The sequence below is a fragment of the Ricinus communis genome, chromosome 3 (genome assembly GCF_019578655.1).
Source record: "Ricinus communis isolate WT05 ecotype wild-type chromosome 3, ASM1957865v1, whole genome shotgun sequence".
Classification (NCBI taxonomy): Eukaryota; Viridiplantae; Streptophyta; class Magnoliopsida; order Malpighiales; family Euphorbiaceae; genus Ricinus; species Ricinus communis.
Window position 1 is genome coordinate 30,294,723 of NC_063258.1, and position 20,483 is coordinate 30,315,205.

The 20,483-nt window shown below is 34.4% G+C and overlaps 3 protein-coding genes across 6 annotated transcripts; all 3 read right to left on the reverse strand.

Moving 5' to 3' along the window:
- Positions 1 to 861: 861 nt before the first annotated feature.
- On the reverse strand, positions 862 to 6,802 carry LOC8275616 (far upstream element-binding protein 1). The gene is made up of 6 exons (XM_015717613.3): positions 6,383 to 6,802; positions 5,757 to 6,043; positions 5,516 to 5,605; positions 5,366 to 5,437; positions 5,142 to 5,258; positions 862 to 2,224 (listed from the first exon to the last, which is right to left on the reverse strand). The coding sequence occupies exons 1-6, from the start codon at positions 6,729 to 6,731 to the stop codon at positions 1,094 to 1,096; spliced, it is 2,046 nt and encodes a 681-aa protein (XP_015573099.1). The 5' UTR covers positions 6,732 to 6,802; the 3' UTR covers positions 862 to 1,093.
- A 1,337-nt stretch (positions 6,803 to 8,139) lies between these two features.
- Positions 8,140 to 10,818, reverse strand: LOC8275617 (NADH dehydrogenase [ubiquinone] iron-sulfur protein 7, mitochondrial). Its single transcript, XM_002516418.4, has 2 exons — positions 10,264 to 10,818; positions 8,140 to 8,676 (listed from the first exon to the last, which is right to left on the reverse strand). The coding sequence occupies exons 1-2, from the start codon at positions 10,674 to 10,676 to the stop codon at positions 8,442 to 8,444; spliced, it is 648 nt and encodes a 215-aa protein (XP_002516464.1). The 5' UTR covers positions 10,677 to 10,818; the 3' UTR covers positions 8,140 to 8,441.
- Positions 10,819 to 12,092: 1,274 nt separating this feature from the next.
- LOC8275618 (serine/threonine protein phosphatase 2A 55 kDa regulatory subunit B beta isoform) lies at positions 12,093 to 18,531 on the reverse strand. 4 transcript variants are annotated; one of them, XM_048372445.1, is made up of 16 exons: positions 18,302 to 18,531; positions 18,089 to 18,179; positions 17,221 to 17,411; positions 16,618 to 16,721; positions 16,418 to 16,516; positions 16,186 to 16,305; positions 15,188 to 15,394; positions 14,976 to 15,067; positions 14,621 to 14,739; positions 14,137 to 14,260; positions 13,845 to 13,968; positions 13,619 to 13,687; positions 13,422 to 13,513; positions 13,256 to 13,333; positions 12,949 to 13,016; positions 12,093 to 12,672 (listed from the first exon to the last, which is right to left on the reverse strand). In XM_048372445.1, the coding sequence occupies exons 3-16, from the start codon at positions 17,327 to 17,329 to the stop codon at positions 12,536 to 12,538; spliced, it is 1,542 nt and encodes a 513-aa protein (XP_048228402.1). In that variant the 5' UTR covers positions 17,330 to 17,411; positions 18,089 to 18,179; positions 18,302 to 18,531; the 3' UTR covers positions 12,093 to 12,535. The 4 variants fall into 4 exon arrangements, with proteins under 4 accessions (XP_048228402.1, XP_002516465.2, XP_015573101.2 ...); XM_002516419.4 differs by lacking the exon at positions 18,302 to 18,531 and having other exon boundaries at positions 18,089 to 18,242; XM_015717615.2 differs by lacking the exons at positions 18,089 to 18,179; positions 18,302 to 18,531 and adding an exon at positions 17,766 to 17,913.
- Between the last annotated feature and the right edge of the window lie 1,952 nt (positions 18,532 to 20,483).

A 20,483-nucleotide genomic window follows, 5' to 3' on the forward strand; every position in this document is an offset into this window, starting at 1 on the left:
TTGAGAAAATAATTTCTTTCTATTATAATTTATTTAGATATAATATTTATATTATATAAAATGAATGTAATTATTGAATATAAAATCTCATTGTAAAATATATCCGATTTCTTTTTATTTTTTTATTTTTAAGGCCATTTAATTTCTCTTTAATTTTAATAAATTTCTATTTTTTCTAAATAATCTCAAGCCTTCTTAATCAAAATCGATATAAAGAATTTAAGTAGAAAAATAAACTCTGTATATCAAATCACAATAAAAAAAGATAAAAAAGAAAAAAGAAATCAGAAACTTAATAATAAGTTATCCTAAATTTATCTTATAGATGAATTGATTTTTAAAATTCGTATCGTAAAGTCCTATTCTTAATTTTTAAAGAGACAATTAGATAAAACTACCAACATGTTTATAAGTAATTATTGTTGAAATTTCATCAACTTCCCTAAATAAAAAAGAAAATTGAAACCGTGTCAATTTCGAAAAAGAAAAGAAAGCGTCACTTATGTTCTCCAGCGGACGAAAGGGATTTAAGAATAAAGCTAATACTAAATAAGAACCTGAGTTTTGGCAAAAATAAAAAAATTGAGTAATAAATATAGCACAAGAAACAGCTAACTGCTAAACAATCTTTATCCCAATAGCAAATGCAGAGAGCTATTACAAGCAGCACTTGACCAGGAAAGGCCGTTGGACATTTTTCAAGCTCTGGTACTAGCTTGAATACGAATTTCAAATCTCATTCATCTGCGAACTTAAATACCTATTTTCTGGACTCTGATAATGAAAATTTAATATCACCAAAACAAGTAACAAAGTTATGGAGGTAGCTACCATAAGGTATAGCCAGCTCATATGCTAAAATGAATGATAAACAGTACCCAGCCTGAAATTGAAAAATATATAAAGTACATATGACATGCATAAGATACTAAGACAAAACCAATATGTCCATCTTAAACAACATATTTAATAAAAGACTAATTAAGACAGTCTCAACTCTTCCACCACTACAAAACCTGACTAAACCTAACAACATGAATACACAAACCATCAATTACCGAACAACAAAAGGTGAGCACTCAAAAAACCAAGATCAACTTTGTGGTGATGTTTTTGCTTGTGCAGGCTGCGCTGCTGGTGCTGCATCATAAGTCGCCCGAGCATTATTGCTACCACTGCCATCAGTTGGGTATACTGCAGGCTGCTGAGAATAACCACTAGCATAAGAAGTGTTGTAAGGTGGTATCCCCTGCCCATAACCTGATTGACCACCTGGAGTAGAACCATAAGGTGGACCATACCCTGGCTGAGCACCTGTTGCACCATAACCAGAAGCCCGCTGTGGACCTGAATCTGCTTGAGTATAGCTAGATGGTGGTGGCTGAGAATGTGGATATCCGGACTGCACAGAAGCAGGTTGGGCATATCCGCCAGGAGTGCTCGGTGATTGTTGTGTCTGTCCATAAACAGGGGGATTGGCTGGAGGTTTCTGTGCTTGAGGAGGTCCATAGCTAGACCCATATCCAGGCTGTGCTTGGGGTTGACTCCCATAGCCACTCTGAGAGGTAGGGGGGATTCCATATCCAGGCTGGGTAGATCCTTGTGGAGGATAACTTGCTGGATTTGGGCTAGGCTGTTGCCCAGAAGTATAACCTTGCTGACTCGGTGCTTGAGTGGAGTCTCCTTGGACCCCGTATGAGGGAGTATGCCCTTCTTGAGTTGCATTGGCAACATTACCATAAGTTGAAGCATAGCCTTGCTGTTGATCATATTGTGGTGCTTGACCATAACCAGATTGAGGATACCCACCATAGCCATCCTGACCATAACCCTGTCCTTGTTGATTATAACCAGAAGCTGGTGGCTGACTATAATTATAACCTGTATTATCTGCTGGAGCTGCAGGACCACCAGCAGTCGGTTGTTGCTGTGAAGCTTGCTGATTATAATAGTCATAACCCTGACCGGTTTGCTGATTGGCAGTGGGATTTGACTGATCCCAGTTGGATGCATATCCACCAGATGATGGTTGGGGAGGATACCCTCCATAAGGTGGTTGAGACATATTATACTGTTGAGATTGGCCAGGGTAGGCTCCAGGCTGCATGTAGCCATAACCAGGTTGCTGAATTTGAGGAGCTCCAGGCTGACCCCAGCTTGGTGGCCGCGATTGATATCCTTGTTGAGGATATCCTCCAGCCATTGATGGATTCCTTGCACGATTCTGCACAAAATTTTTCTCCCAAATAACCCATGCGAGCTATTTTCACAAGTGCCAGTGCATAGACATATATCACAAAACATAAAATATATACATACGGATAAACATTTAAACAACTAGAAACAAGCACATCTAGAAATCAGCATAAGCATATAAGTATGTCCCATTAGGGATTATGGATTTCATATTTTATCAGGAAGGGACTTGAACCTACATACCGTACTTGGTTGGTGGAATTATTGAGTTACTCCAGCAGAAGCCCATCCTCTCCCTACTAGAAGTGAATGGGTACAAAAAGAACAAAAAAAGATACTATGCAAGCTTTACCATAAAAGTAAAGGGAGACCAACAAAGCTCAATGCCACAAGCACGCAATGAGTTCACATTCATATAAGTGTACGATACAATATCAATTTATCCATTATAGCTGATATAAGCAGCAATATAAGAATAAAGGCATTTTTAAAACTCAAAGATATTCAACATGGGCTAATTGATAATATATCCATTACATGTAATGAACCTATATACAAGGGAAAGGAAGATGGAAAAATTATGTCCTACAGTATGTTTCTCATCTCTTCTCAAGAAAGAAGTGGGCTATTTCTTTTCAAAATTGTGCTCAGTTCATTAAAATTAAGCCACTTATATTAATGGGATAAGTGAAAAATAAGCACAGAAGTACTATCAAACCACCAGTGAACTTCCCCACAAAACCCTTGTACATACATTTCATATACTGCAAAATAAAAGAGGATGATGCACACTCTTCCAGAAAGAACAAGAGGCTAAAACTATGCTTAGGCATCCCAAATGCATGCAATAGCAGACAAATACAATAAAGTGACTCGAGCTATACTCTGGATAACAAATTCCAATTGGATAAGGCGGCTTTGAGGTGCATTGGAATCACATGGACAAGGAATTAAGTGAAAATGAAGGATTCCCAAAGAATGCAAGGCTATAAGAATTAATGAGTGTATCAATCAACACAACAAATAGTCGACAATTGGTGCATACTACCTCTAAAACATATACAAACTCAGATAAAATTCCTAATATACATTTAGAAGAATTTATACAAACTTGATGTCATAGGACAAAGCATAGTGAAGGTCTCCTTCCAATTAATTAAGACACCAAAATAAGTTTATATTAGGATATGGTGACGCATCAGTTGTAACCATTAGATATGGCACTCAGTACAACTTGAGAAAAAATATTTAAGAAAAAATGAAAAGAAATTATCTCAAAGGGACACGGCCGAAATTATCCATTATAATGATATCATATCCCTCACAAGTGAACTTGCAGCTTCTAAGCATAATATTATTCGCTAAACATCACAAAAACGGGATTCAGAACCATACCAGGGCAATGCCGAGGGAACACCAACACAAAGGAATCCATGTTGGTGTCACTAAAAGTCCAACACTAATCCTACAATAGTTCCCAATAACAGTATCAGTCACATGACATGATCAATTAGTAGATATAGTGGTGGAATACCATATATTCCAAAATCTAACCACTCGGGAATGCAACCAAAAACCATGGTAATATTGCGCTCAAATTATCAACAGAAAAATCACATGGTCTTACCAACTGAACATAAAGCTTCAGCACTTGCCCAACAAGTTGAGGATCCAATAAATCAGTAGAGTGGCAACAACTAATTGCAAAAGTAATCACTCCTCGTAAAGATTGGCACTTTAAACTTTCAAATTTCATCTGTTTTGCCATTTGTCCATATATCCACCACCCACCTCAACATATATGTTAGCAGACACTAAGAACAGACATATAAAAGATTGATGCAGTTGCCAAGACTAAAGACAATAAAGGTTTATATGCCTAATGCACACTCATAAATTGATCTGAGAAATTCAGATGTATATAGAGTAATGCACATTACCGTGCTATCTGACTCCTATACAAGACTATAAACTAGAAAATTTCAATAAATAAACCAGGAAAGTAGTCAGCATTGTAGACTGTCTTCTCTTCCAGAAATCAGTTTCACAAAAAGGCACAAAAACTCTCAACCAGCTAAGCTGTGAATGCCAGGAGGATCAGCAACCAAGATATCTGCACTTTCTGAATCTAAATAGTCCAATAAGGAATAATAATTCATATATCTAACCCATTCATAAATAGTGAAATAACAGCCTTGGGGACCAATACTTGAAAACAGGCCCTAATATCCAGCACAATAATGGCATATCTTGACACAAACAAAATGGTAAAATCAACGTCTACTTCCATGCAAATGAAGGAGGATAATAATGAATATTCTTGCATAAGCAGCACCAGAAGATTTTAATGAATAGAAAAACTACAAAACTGAAATGACAACCCAACTACCTACTTCAGATAGCAGCTTTATTAACATATCTGAGATCTGAAAAGAGACTTCCGGATCCAGGAAAATGGACTTCGACATGACAAAGGCTACAAAGTATATGTGTACAGACAGATATAATATGTGAAAAGAATATACATGCATATATTTTCCCAATTATACCAAACTTGATAACGAGAATTCCTCCTAGGGCTGCATTAAAAAATGCAATATAACAAGCAACAAATCTAAATATCAGGTACAAAATTTAGAAATAAAATACTATTAAAGGTTTCCCACCATAAGCACAGAAATCTCATGTAACAATTTTCAGATTATAACAAAGCAGCAATGTAATTTAGAATAGAAACAGGGTTAACAAGGGTAAGCAAAACAATATACATTGACCAAAGGAAAGCTATCAAACAAGAATAAATGCAATCATGCCAATAGGAGCAAGTATAGTCAAAATATTGTGGTTTCATATTTTCACTTAGTATAATTTTTCCCCTATGTTTAACAACACCTAAGCGTTATTTGGGGCGAACTCTGCAAACTAACATCAACAGCCAAGCATACCTCACTAATAGCTTCATTAACCAACTGTTTTGCAAGTTCAATCTGTTCACTAGTACCCTCTATATGCACATTCCTATCTGTTGATGTATCACCTGGGGGTAGATGCAAAGGTATCACCTGCGGAAGTTCAAAATGTAAACAAGAATGTCTATGGTTGGCTTAGGAAGAAAAACAAATGCTAATAATTTCCAACAAATACTGAAACAATAGTGTAGAAAATAAACCTGAATACGAGCTCCAGTTCTTGCTTGCATGTTCTTAATCGAGTCACCTCCTTTACCAATTACCAGTCCAACCTGAAATCACGCGAATATCCAATAACATCCTGAACAAAAACAAAACAACACAGCAACCAAATAGCTTCCTGATTATACCTTGTTATTAGGAATTTTCATTACAAAATGTTCAGAACCTCCTTGTCCTGTAAACCTTCGGGAAACTGTACCAGAACCCCCTACATCAGCCTGAAAAAGCATCTCCCATTAGATAAAATTTTTAATGATATAAAAGAAGGCCATCTTGCCATTTTTTCCATAAAATGAAGAGCAACGAGAATACAGACAAAAACAACAACTGCTTGGTATATAGTTAAAGTCTTAAGACCTAGGCCTCTACCTCTGCAAGAACTTCACTTATCAACTGCTCAGCCTTTGCAATTTGGTCAGGGTTGCCCATAAGCTCTACCATCCTTGTTGGAGAATTAGGGTCTGCATCCATGTCTCTTGTAACCTGTATCTTCGCTCCAGACTGAATCTGCAGGTATTTGATAGTTTCTCCACCTTTCCCAATAATAACACCAACCCTACCATTTGGAATTTCAATCTTCTTGCTCGAGCTTCCCAAGTATGTGCCATATGAAACAGGAATAGCAGAAGGGGCTGAATTTGACAGAGACTTCAAATCTGCATCGAGTCAGGAGTTCATCGAAATAAGCATCTCCAATCAAACACAACGTATCATTATCTTGACATATCAAGTACGAAATCATTATACAGCTAAAAACAAATCATTATTAATAGAAAGAACCCAAGGTGAAGTCAATTGTCACACAAATCAAACAGAAGTCGTTTAAGGACTCAACAAAATAAATCCAGAAACTTATAGCATAAATATAAAATAAGAAGCTTATAGCAAAAAATTAAAAATCAAGAAATTGAGCTATCATAATTAAGTTCAGAAAATAAAGATCTAATAAGTATAAGTATTGGCAAAGAGAACAGAAGATAGAGAAATTAACGAACCATTAGGAGGAGCAGAGCTAAAGCCCTTATTATTATCATTAGAATCAAAACCAGAAGCACCATTATTATCAACCCTAGGGCGTTTAATATCACCACCACCACCAGCTGCTCCACTCAAGAGGCGAGCGGCAATCTCCTGAGCTTTTTGCTTAGCCATCTGGATCTCATCAACAGGTGGTGGGACGCTGTTGTAAGTAGGCGGAGCATGAGCATGAGCTGAGTCAGGCGATGAAAAGCCGGTAGCGCGGCGAGTTGATGGTGGCGGCGGTGTTTGGTCGTCGTATTTGCGCTTGTTTGTAGTGGTGGCGGTGGCATCCGCGGCCGAAGAGTACTGAGATTCGTCCGCCATGAAGGGAAAAAGAGAAACCCTAAGGACTGTGAGAGGTGTTTGATTGGAGGATGTAAGAGAGAAGTTCGCAGAAGTGGATATGGGGTTTTTATATGGAGGTGAGCCCGTGACGTGATAAGATAATAGGAAAATGTCCGATTTTGTCCTTAATGTTTATAGTTAATTCCACAACAGCACTTCCTGTCTTTTTATTTCCATCATGCGCATGCTCGTATTTTATTACATTAATCCTTTTACTAAAATGGAATCCTCATCGCATTTAGCTTTTAAAACACTTTTATTTTTAATCAAAATAATGTCCTTAATATTTTTGTAACTAAATTATATAAAATAATATCTCATAATAAAAAAAACGATATTAAATATAATTTTGTATTAAAATGAAATATTAAAAATATACTTCAAAGACTAAAATGTATATTTTCCAAATAAAAATAAACGTGGCTCAGTTATAAATAAAAAGGACTAAAACATAACTAAAATCAAAACAAGGAAATAGTGCTTTGTTTCTATTGTTTTAGCAATTCTCAAAAGCACAGATGGGTATGATCGGACAAAGTGAGGCTTTTTTCCCTAACATATAGTGGACAGATTTTTTTCGTATATATATAAATATCCGGATTGAAGTTTCGAGTGCGGGAACAAGAGTCTATTTGACAATTATTTTGATAAGAGGGTTCACTATTAGGATTACTTGTGGTCCTTGCAGCAAAAGGTTGAGGAGAGGAGAGGCCAACTTAGTGGTGCAGGTGCACCCAAGTCCCAAACCCTATTTGCTTAGCACTTAGAACAATGATTTTTGGTCTTTAATGATGTTTCAATTTCTAAAGTAGGAAAAGTAATTTTAAAATTGTTCTTGAATCAATCTTAAACTGGTCTAAATGCTAGTCCCAGTCTCAAATTATTATAGGGTCTTATTTACATTCACTGTTTACTCACCCTCGCCCTATTATTTTCAGTATCTTGATTGATAATTAATATTTTAGAAAAATAATAAATATCTTTTTTTAATAAGAGTCTAGTACTTAGAATTCAGTTAATATTATTTCTAGAATTAAACCCATTACTTAATATTTATTAATAAATGTAGAAATTAGACATCATTGTACACTATGCGTCACATGTCAAAAAAGTGAGCTTTTACTCTGAAGATTCAAACACTATAACGAGTCAGATTTAGAAAATTAATATTTTACAGCCTCGTTTTATCTTATCATGGACTTCCATCGCATGTTGTGCCACTGTAATTCTAATTCATTCAGCAGCAAAATGGTTTTTGAAAAGAATGAGTTCATCATATGCATACTAAGATGAGGTACAGGAAATAACCTGTCAAATCCTCAACAACCTTCAGATATTTCGCCGATACTCCAATTAACTGCTTAACCTAAAGATGCAATATGGAAAATGCAAGCAACAAAAGCTCTTTATTTTACTCTCCATATTACAAGAAACAAAAGGAGCTGTCTAACAATTACACCACCAACCACAAGAGGAGGTCACTTATAACAAGTTTTACAGCATCTGCAGCCACCACAATAAACTAAGATCTATAGATGGCTTTTGTGAATTCCACAAAGATATCCATACTGATAATAAAACAAACAATCATTCCTTTCATAGAGCACTTAAACCATGAACAGATACATAATTGTTTTTATTTGAGCACAAAGATGCAGTTCACTCCGCCAGCAGCAACCTAAAATGCACTCATTTAGTCCACCAGTGGAGGAAATCCTTACGCCTGTTAATCCTTTTCTGAAGCTGCAGTAATCCATAGAGCAAGGCCTCAGCTGTGGGCGGGCATCCTGGGACATAAATGTCTACAGGGACAATCCTATCACAACCCCGTACGACAGAGTAGGAGTAGTGATAATATCCCCCACCATTTGCACAGCTCCCCATAGAGATGACCCATCTTGGCTCAGGCATTTGGTCATAAACCCTTTGAACAAATTTCAGTCAAACAGTCAATGGGATTTCCATTTTGTGGTGCAAGCATGTGCATTTTGTCAATATGAATAAACAAAAAAGCAAACACAAACAAATTAAAGCCTCATTCCTGTGCTAAGAGCAAGTTCCAATTAACTAATACAGTGAGAACAATCAAAACCAAAATCCTTCAAACCAAAAGGCTAAACGGGGTTCAGCACCAGCTCCAAATGCAAATAAATGGGTATTTGTTGTGGAGAACACTGCAGTCCAGAATTGACTAGGCAGCATTACATAAGCACTGTCTGCAAAAATCCAAGATGTTAAAACCACACCTACAAGAAAGGCTAAACTACCATACCAGTGTATTTGTCTCTCCTCATATGCCTATCTTAATTAACCATCTGTCCTTCAAACAAACCCAATCATAGCCTTACCAAATTCCCAATCATGCTTCTTCAAGGAACATTTATTTAGAACCATGCATCAACCAAGGACATTCAACTCAACTGAAGCCAACACTTATATAGTTAATCAATCCACAATCACACAGCTTAAATGATGCCATTTACATAATATACCTGACCTGTAACCATTTGATATGAACTTCAACAGAAATCACCTTTGTCTAAAGGGGCAGATCAGAAATCTCTATAATGCTCAGTAAGGGCACTACATAACCAGACCCAGCTCATCAAACTTGAGCACAATCAACTCTTAATTTCAAATACCCCGCAAGCTAGAAGGAATCACTGAAACACCAAAGCAAACTACAAGCATGAAAAAATGGAGTTCTAATAAGAGAACTGATTCTCACTTATCTGCTCCATTTCTAGCCCAATACGCCCCCCTCCTGCAAAACATGTAATTTTTCTTAGAGATTCCACCTGGCCTACTGATTTCACCACAGTGCTCAATATCTAGTCCACCCAATCCTCTCAGAAGACCAATAGCATTCCCTCATCATTCAAATACCTAGGTTACTTTTCTTTCTCTTACAACCTTTAATTTCCTCCAAGAAACGTCTTGATTTTTCCTGATAATTCTAGCTCTTCTTTGTACTCTTATATTTAAATTAAGAGTAAACTAAAGGGACCATAATCGTGGTAAATTAAACCACAATTAGCATAGAAAGATGCAATTGGATCATTCAATCGTGTTCAAACAAACATTCAAGTTTTCCGTTTCGGAAAGGAAATATAGCAATACCAGCGGAATATGCATGCACTTTCTCTGGTATAAACCACTTGAATTAAGGATTAATAATACAAGTACAAACACCCATAATGCTGCGATTAATATAAATGGCATCGAAGCACATAATAGCTCCAATTAATTCTGCCAATAGAACCATTTGCTCAGGAAAAAAAAGAAAAACAGAATAATCGGATGCATAGAAGCAGAAACATAATAAAATCGGATCAGACATCCAAACTCCACCTAAATCAATTGCAAAATCCTAATAATCCGCAAAAATCAATAAATATAACGTAACATGCTCACAAGCAGACCCAGCAATCTTGGAGAGAGAGAGAGAGAGAGACCTAAGATATCCAAACCCTTAAAAAAATAGAGAGAACAAAAGAGGGATGAGGCTTACTTGCGAAGAGCAGGAGCCATCTTATTAGTAAGAGTACCAGCAACAATCATACAATCAGACTGGCGAGGACTAGGTCTAAATATAATACCAAACCGATCCAGATCGTATCTAGCAGCACCGGTATGCATCATTTCCACGGCGCAGCAAGCCAGACCAAATGTCATTGGCCAGATGGAACCGCGCCGGGCCCAGTTCATCAGATCGTCGACTTTCGATATTACGTACTCCGCGGTCTTTGAAAGCCCAGTAGGAAAAGAAGTCGAAGGTGGCGGTGCACGGCCATAAGGTGTAGGTGGCGTTGCCTCCGCCGAGAGGGAAGGCAGAGTAGTGTGGAGAGAGAAGGCGCCGGTGCCGCGGTGTGAGGAGAGGAGGGTAGGAAGGCGAGAGGCGGTGTTTCGAGCTATCATAGCCATTGATTTTGTTTTGTTCTAAAAGTAGCCAAGGCCGGAGGAGGGGAGACGGTTTTTATTATGTTGGCTCTCTCCTTGTTGGTGATGTTATTGTTATTATTTTGTTAGGAGCCAGGGCGGTTGGCCACCTGCGACGCGTGGGCACTGTATGAACCGCAGGAATTGAACTTGTATGCAATTTTTCATTTGTGATTCTCTTAGCAATTGCATTCCAAATAATGGCATTATTTTATTTATTTGGCTATATAAACTAAGATAACCCTAATTCAGTTACCAATTTTATTGAATAAATTTAAATTTAAATACAGTTTAAATTTGAAATCGAACCCACAAAAATACAAGAAATTATCTTAACTAAAATCATATTTCAATTCCACTATAAGAAAACAATTAATTTATTTGAAAAATATTTTATGTATAAAAAATTATTTAAAACCAGTTGGAACCATAATCCACACCAATAATAGTCTATTTTAAAGGTTGTGAAACCTTAAATCGACCACAGCCAAAGAAAACTATTTAAACTAGTTGGAACCACAGTCCAACCCGATATTAATCGATTTCAAAAATTGCGAAGCCTTGGATGGAAAACAGCTAGGTCTACTCATATTAATTTATGGAAGGAGACTTGCCATAAAAACTTTGGTCCATTTTAACACTAAGACATAATACTAATATGAGTATTTACTTTTGAAATATTGTTTGGACAGCTATAATATGTGTTCAATTTAATGTTATGTGTAAATATTTTTTAAGCAAGAATATTTCAAATTAATAACAACGTGTAATATATAAATAGATAAATATTTTAATTATAACTAATTGATTTTATTTAATTTTATCGTGAACGTTAAGAAATATTGAAAATTGAGAGAATATAACTTTTATATTGTCGGAAATTGAAGTCTCTACGTTTAAATAGTGTAAAAAAATTAAAAAGAATTCTCTTCCCTCTGTGTACAGTTAAAAGGAAGAAAGAAAAACAAAAGCTTTGAGAGAAAACAGAGCGAGTCCATCGGTCAAATTGCTCCCCTCTAGTATTTCAATAATATTCACGCAGAACACTCTCCTGACGTATAGAATGCGTGTTTTTTTTATTCTCTCTCTCTCTTTTGGATTAATTACTTGCAGAAACGCTGGAGCGATTCAACATACAAAGCATTTCTTAGTTTCACAAGTCGGCACAAAGAGAGATAAGTAGCATTCTGACACTTGAATTACCCTTCAATAAATCATTGCTTCAATGCGTGGAACAGTCGGTGCGCAAAGTTATAAAATATGAGATTCAAGATTGAAACTGTTAGATATGGAAACCCTAATATAATTTGACAATAAAGAATGAAGGCAGGAAGGACGATTCACACGAGGCCTCTCTACTTCATCCCAAATGTACCATTATTTGGCAAAGACAATAAAAAGTTATCAGCAAAACTCTGAAAGAGGAGAAAGAATGGTTAGAATATGATACAACAATAAGTATGATAAATTTTTCACAATCCTCGAGTCCTAAGTTCTAATGGTACAAGGTTGAAGCCCCAAGCATCAATGAGAATTGATGCCCCCACTAGCTCCCTTGCCAAGTTAGATTCAAAGACTAGTCTCAAACCTTTCTGCAATTGCGGCACTACCTGAAAGCATGTCTTTATGAAAGACTCCAAACGTGTAGGACAGAACTGTACTTTTTTTTGTAAAGAATATAATTAGTAATGAATCCTGCCTACTTCCTAGATAATTTAACAACAGCATCATTGACCTCTGATTATGGCTGTATCTTCTACATCCTTATTAGAGAAGCAGGCGATTACTAGAGGTAGCATCTACAGCTTTGACATGCCAAAATCCATGATCTCCCCAGGCCATCTTTATGCGTAATACATGTAAAGGCTATTTGAGGCGGCACAGACGAGAGAATTTTCAGTTGGATGCCATGCTAAATGTAACAACTTTGTCGTGAAATCCAACGCATTTCCGTTTGTATCAACTCCAGCACTATCTGCTCCTTAAAGACAGGGGGGAAAGCACAATAACAGTTAATTTGATGTTGAATCTGGCACAGAAACCAAAATGTTCTGCAAAATTTGCATTTCTAGGGTTGGCTTGCTAATATGATATTCAGAAATAACTGAAACTTAATTATCCTTCAAAGAGAGGGCCTTGCGGAATTGGTAGGTGAATTGCAGCTAAATCTATTTGTTGGGATAACATGAACAGAAAATAAATTTATGAAATGTTAAAACTACAACATATGAAAAGTCCTGTTTCAGAAAGCACAGACCTCGTCTAAAACCAAGAGAAAGATTGCCCATAGATCTAGAAGGCCTTGATGGTGTTTGAACTTGTCTCCTGGAAGAGCATGACATGAATTAACCACATAAAGAAGACAGAATGATTAAATGATTTTATCTGACAATCAGCATCTTAACACTAGATTTCTATCTATATTCAGATAACAGATAATTAAAGAATCCATCTATGCAGAACTTTGAATATCAGCAAGTAGATAACTACAAGACAAACCCTACCATAGTCATCTCCTGATTGAACACCCTAATGTAATTGCATTAATATATGCTTAGACATACCTCATTGGATTTTTGGTGGCTTCTAATGTTGTTGCTTCTGTGCTACCTTCAGAACAGCCAAAAACATGGAAAAGATTGCTGGAATCACAAGGAAAAATAAGTCATTGCCCATGACATGTTATGCATCTAACTTGTTAAATATAAAGATAGCATGTAGAGAAGATACCTGTAGGAACCAGTTGCCACTCGCAATCCATCTCCACTTAGACAACACTCAAATTTATCAAAGATGGAATCATTTTCATACAAATCGCAAAGCTGGCAAATATCCAAAATGAGACTTCACATCAAATAATAAATAAAACATGGTTTCCATTAAATGCCATCCGAACTCAACAAAAGGTTATTAGAAGACTGTATCACCTTAGGCCTCAGGTATTCATGAACTTGGAAGGATGCAACTGGCCCAGAATCCATATTTATATCCCATAACTGCTTGTAAAAAGATCCAAAGTACATGAGAGAACTGAAGTAAAGGTGTAAATTAAAGAACAAGGGCAGTAAGAAAGTAATTCAAGTCAAACTGCCACAACTTGCAATAGAGTACTTAAAATTGAAAAAGAAAAAAAACAAATTTAAAAATTAGAACCTTGAGATTCATGTAATCACGACTAAGTATATGCCTTCCATCCTTGGCAAACTTAATATCTGAGATTGAGGCAATTATCTCCGTGAAAAAGGACCTCGAACCAGGCACTTCTTGTTCCTCAAACCTGCACCACTGCAGAGCTTAAAAGCAAACAACAAGAAGGATAATGCCAGAATCGATCCAACACAGAAAATTTAAAAAAAAAAATCTTATGCTGCATTCAAAAGTCACAAAGACTTCGGATTTTGGAAAGAATAGAGAAAATTTGGCTGAAAACTAATTGATCACCTACGATTTGCTATGAGTATCACATAGAGCAGATTGCCGCATATCAATCAAACGAATTGAGCTTTTTGAGCTACTATACGCCAACATATTACAATGAGAAGGGTGAAATTCTGCTGAAGTAATCACCTCTGCAAGTATGAAAACAAATATATTTACAACCAGTGCATATAGACAAGGACATGAATAAAATTTTAAAAGTAAAACCTCCTGTCAGTAACTTGCATTGATGATCAAGAGAATAAATGGGTAAAGAACACAACAAGAAACAGAAAAATAGCAGCTCATTAGATCAGCCAGCTTCCAGTTAGGGGGGAAAAAAATAAAAAAATAAAACCGAACCTAAGCATATCCGGAAGATGGTATACCAAGCAAACGAAACTCCAAAACTATTTAAGAACAATCTGATTTGCTGCCCCGATACTTGATTAAAATTAACATATATAAAAGTATGTAGGACTGATATTGCTAAGCAAAAAGCAGAGACCAACCAGTCAGATCTTCCATGTTGTTAGGCTTCAAATTAACAATGTTGAAACTCTGGTTGCTAATTTCCAAATTCCAAAGATTTATTCGCAGATCATCAGCAGATACAAATGTTTCACCATCACTGGAACACGAGGAAGAAAGGATTAAGCAGGAACAATGATTCCCAGAGATGCACTAGGAAAAGACCCCACATTTCAGAATTTATTTAAGCAAAATAAAGAAAGTAAATGCAGAATCATTTCCCGCCAACAATTTAAAAGATTGCATTGCCCCTCAATGTCACATATAGAATTGAAGACAAGAAATCTAACAATAGAAGAGGAAGAGATAAACAAGTATTGAAAGAAGAGAATTCACCTATTACTAGAAATGGAATTAATATGATAGTCATGAGCATGAGCATATATTCTTCGGCACCTAGCCACAAGGTTTGTTTCATGACTGATCAACTAAGTATACAGATGAAATGTGTGTTAGTACCACAAATAAGTAAGGTAGAACATAAGCTCCAGACGCCAAAATCATGTTTGATATGAGCATTAGAATTATCCAAGACTCAAGACAACTACCACAGGCAAATGCAGATTCTGGACATCCCCAGAAAAGGAGAAGTCATTGCTTGAATGATTAGAGGACCTATCCAAATATCCTCCATTCGCAATATACATGTTAGGGCTTGTTGACATGCTGGCAGCACCTACAATGGGACCGTTGCCTGTAGTTTTTGCAGGGTCAACATTCATGTTGCACACTTTCTTGACCTTCTTCTCTTGGACCTATCCAACATTAAAAATACAATTAGAACAGGGCTTTCCATTATCAAAAGAAATGAGTGTCAACATTTTTCTCCAGAGCCCTTTAAGCCATTAAGCTGCTTTACTGGCAAGAGCAAGAATCATAACATTATCTACTATAATGCATGCAGAATCATAGAGGTAACAATAAAAGCAGTTTCATGAGATGAAAAGAAAGAGTATCTACCAGCTAGACAGTGCATTACAATGGATGGTTGGTCGATCATAAGTCTGTAGGGTGCATTCTCATAATCAAACTACCGTGTCATTAGCCACAGGGAATAGCCAAATAAAATAAACTAAGTAATAAAAGACTTCCCAACATGCCGTTCGGTCAAAAACAGGATTACTATCTCAGAGTGCAATCCCATCCTTTTCTACATCATATCAACAAGGCCTAAGACCTAATCCAATACACCCTTAAGCTGTATACTAACCACACCTTACTATTTAGAAATTTCTACAGCTCTCATGCATTCAAATTTTGAATTCTGGGGGCAATTAAAATTTTTGGCTTCTTTTTGTCTAGATTATTCCTAATGTGGCTCATGGTCTCTATCTGTAGCATATCGTTTAGTCTCGTATGGACTACAATTCTACAAAATGCAGGAAGACTGTACACCAAGAAAAATGCAGGGAGATGCAGAGAGATTGTACCAAAAATAACCTAACTAAAAATTTGATCATAAATGAAAAAGTAAATTCAAAAAGAAAAATCAAGAACTTCAAAGGTGCTCTTGATATTATCTAAAGGTTAAATATTCCCTTAATACCTTCCAAAATTTTATGGTTTTGTCATTCGTCGACAGAAGAAACAGGGCACCATTAGCTGATTGGCACCATCTAATCTTGTTAATTTTCTCCTCAATCTCCAAGCTCCTTAGATAATCAAACTTAATGAAACAGACAGGATTACAACTAATCAAGCCCCGGACTTAAAAAGAAGTGCAACAAATAAATTTGAATAAATATATAGCACCAAAACATGCAATAGACAGAAAATACCTCTGGTTCATGACTCTGAAACTCTGTTCTGTACCTGAACTCAGGATGCCTGTTGACTGAAAAATCCATCCTCTCTAGATCTCTCCGATTACCACCATGCTACACATATGAGTTCCAGTCTTTATTACATCAACAGAAATGTGGAAAAACCAAAGTAAATAGCTTTCAGAAAAATGAAAGTAAATAGAAGCTTAGCATACATCTTTCATGTCAGTTCTTTCAAATAAAACCACCCGCCCACCACGATCTCCAGTGGCAAGGTGGTTGCCACTTCTATCAAATTCAATAGCCGATATGATATCAACTGCAATAAAGTCCACAGTAAAATGAAGATAGGCCACATCACGTTGCAACTATTATAAATATCAAATGCTAAGGAAACCCCAAGCAAAAGTGCGTCATGGATTGTAATATCTCCCAAAATATCCAATTCCATTTGGTTGCTTATACATCTAATTCCTCTCAAAGATGACACATCAATGTAAGGGGGATAAAAGGTTAGTTAAAGGTTAACTTCAGCAAAGCACATAATGCAAAAACAGTAAACAATATATTCACAAATACTCGTAAGAAGTTTGCGTATCTAACAACTACCCGGTCTAGTCCATCTTGAGAGGATGCTAACCTGTGAATATATTAAAAGGTTTAGATCATAACCATTTTTGTTTCACCAATAGTTAGGTCCAAAATTGAACCAGAAAAATGAGAAAACTAAAAATAAAATCAGCACAGAACTACTAAAAACAATGATTTCATTATTTTTTTTACTACAAAAGCCCTAATTAGAGTATATATATATATACCTTCCTGAACTTCTTCACCAGCCGTACGTTCACCAAACACCTGCGCAAATCTCCACTCCAAGGGCTGCGGCGGCGCCTGTAACAGAGCAGACGCCTCACCACCGTCCATTCTGCTTTAAATCTCTTTGATAATAATGATCTGATACTGGGACTTAAGGCTAATAATATCAGCAACCTTTACCAATCTCCATCTATAATCAGTAGTCGTAATTAGTGATTAATCAACCATTTTCACTAGAAGCAGAAATACAGAGATTGAACATTAATGAAATTTCACACGTCGACGCACACGCGCCCACAAGCATATGCTATCACACAACACACTCTCTCTACTATTTCTTTCTACGAAATGACCATCGACGCGATTTTCAGATGCTCACTCACTCTCTATGATTTTCTTCTCTCTTCTTCCTTTCCAAGTGAAAAAGAAAAATAATGACCTTATTGCAGTTTAATTTTTTCTTTTCTTTTTTGTTTAGAGAAGGCACAGCAAATTTTATTTTATTTTTCTTTAACTGCAGAAGGTACAAAGAATCGAAATTTACCGATTACAGAATGAGAATAACCATTGATAGAATCGACTGATAGGGTTTTAAACCGAAATCTTCTCGTCTTAAACTTGTTAAATGGATGAGAAGAAATTAAATTAGACTAGATTGGGTTAGTTTAAGGATTTTAGTCTATTGAAAATCGATTATAAAATATATTATAAATTATTAATAATTTAAACTAAAAAAAATCTTAATATTAATAATAAAATAAATGAGACATTTTAAGATATCTGTGACGGCAGAACATTTATTAAATAAATATACAGACAATGAGACAATATCCAATTGAGATTAGAGAATCATTAGATTATACTTACTTAAAACTCTGTATCATTCTACTCTCCATTTCCTCTTTGCTGTTTTTTCTTTAAAAAAGAATGGCGTTGATGTGAATTTTTCTGTCAAAAACTGTAGAAGATGGTGTTACAGAGGTTGAAAATGACATGCATTATAATAATAATAATAATATAATTTTATTATTAAATGGAATTTATTGAAGAGGTTGAAATTGAAGTGATGGCGTAGATTACAATGTTTGCTTTTCTTTAGTCTGTGCGTCCAGTCCAGATGAATCCGAGGAAGGGCAGTTAAAAAGATGAGCCATTTCTTTTGTGTCTTGACGTGGAAATTGGCCATTGGCAGCATCTTCGTACAGCGTTTCTTCTTTTTTTTTTCTTTCTATGGCTGATAAACTAATTAAATCTTAACAGAATAAACTAAACAGATCATTGTTGGCCCAAGGCATATGAATTTATTATTTAGAATTATGAATTTCTGTTTAGCCAGTTAAATGAACAATTAAATTAAATTGAATTCCTGACCAAATATTTTATAAAAGAAAATATGCTTTTTGATTCAGACAAAAGTTTTTTAATATCTCATTATTTTATACAAAATTCATAAAATAGTTTTTCTACCTTTAAAAGATTATTTTAGAGAAATATTAACTTAGAGCTATATGTTGAAGTTTTTAAACTGAAAATAGTTTGGTTCCTTTAAACTATTTTTAATATGTTTAGATGTATTAATTTATGTAATTTATCTTTCTAGCCCTCACATAATATTTTATAAATAAAAAAGTATAACTAATTTAGTTAAATAAATATTTAATTATTTTATAAAAAATTGAAATACTTTAAAATATATTTAGAAACTAAAATTAATGAAGTACTGGCTTAAATGCTCGTAATGACATTAATGAATAAACATTCAATTATTAAAAAGAAACCAAAAATAAATAAAAAGTTTTAACAAATTTTTTCCACATTTGAAGCAGTTTTAGCAAATTACTTTTCCCTCAAACCTCTCAAAACAATTTCTAAGTTTTCTTTAAGATTTACAAGAGTGCATTTAATTAAATTTTTTAAAGATTTTAATGGAATTTAAAAGTCAGATGTTCGTAATAACTTGGAAAAATTTTATACAAATAATGAGGTATTTAATATAAACTTTTAAAAACTTGATATGGACTTTCGTGTACTTTTAATGACTTTTTTTTATGTATTATTATAAATAAAAAATTCTAAAATTTTTCTTTCACTTTTCATCATGATTTCAATAGATTTTTTTTAAAATTTATTTTTTTCAATTTTTTCTGCGTTATCGTCTTTATTTATCTTTATTATATTTTTTGTTTTAAAAAATATAAATAATAATAAAATTTTAAAAATTAGAAATTATTTACTAATAATATTTTTTTGTACTCATACATACAAAAAAATTAATTAAAATTTTTTAATTTAATTTTAAAAGAGTCCTATAAAAATATAAATTTAAAATGAAATATTTAATGAATTGTTTTGAGCAAACCATCCTACTATATATATTAGGAAGATTATTTTGGATGATTTTGTCTGTTGGTAAGCATAATTGTTGGTTTGAGTATTTATCAAATAATTTAGTAAGAGTGGATATTATTGTTTTAAGTATTTATCAAATAATTAATAAACAAAATATAACGAGTATGACATAAATTTAGTGATTTAATTAGAGATAAATTGTAATATGATAATTACATTTAAAAAATATCACTCTCTTAATAAAAGAATAGTATTGATGTTGTGAAATAAAAAAATATTTAATATTGGTATGAATTTAATACAACAATAAAATGAAGTATGTTATTATGCATATAATATTAGTAGAAATAATATTTAAAATAAATAGAAAAATGAAGAAAATAATAAAAAAAGATTATATTTATTTCAAAATAATTAAATAATATATAAATAATAGTCTATAAAAATCAGTAAAAGTCTATCAATATCTATAAAAGTATTTTTAAGTAAAATTTGTAAAAGTCATTCATTAAATTATAAACTTTATAAAAGTCATTAAAAATTCAATAACTCTTTAAAAATAATTCATTTAGAAAAGTATGTAAAGTCTTTAAAATTCTTAATTAAAAACACCATTGCAAGTCAACGATTTTCACTGTATGCGGTGGCTCATTTCCTTTTATCTCTTTTTTTCTCTTAGCTTTCATTCTCCTTCATTTTTACTTCGTCATTCTTTTCACTGTTTATATATCAACAGATTTTCTTTGTTAAATTTAGCCTCAAATTTTGTTAAATTTTGAAATAAGATAGTCAAAATACTGCTAGTATTATGGTTAGGGTTCAACGGTAGTGTTCGTCCCTTGTGAGTTAAGAAATCAATTATTTTAAATTATGTTATGATATTTATTTACTTACTCCTGATACTGGTAGTCTC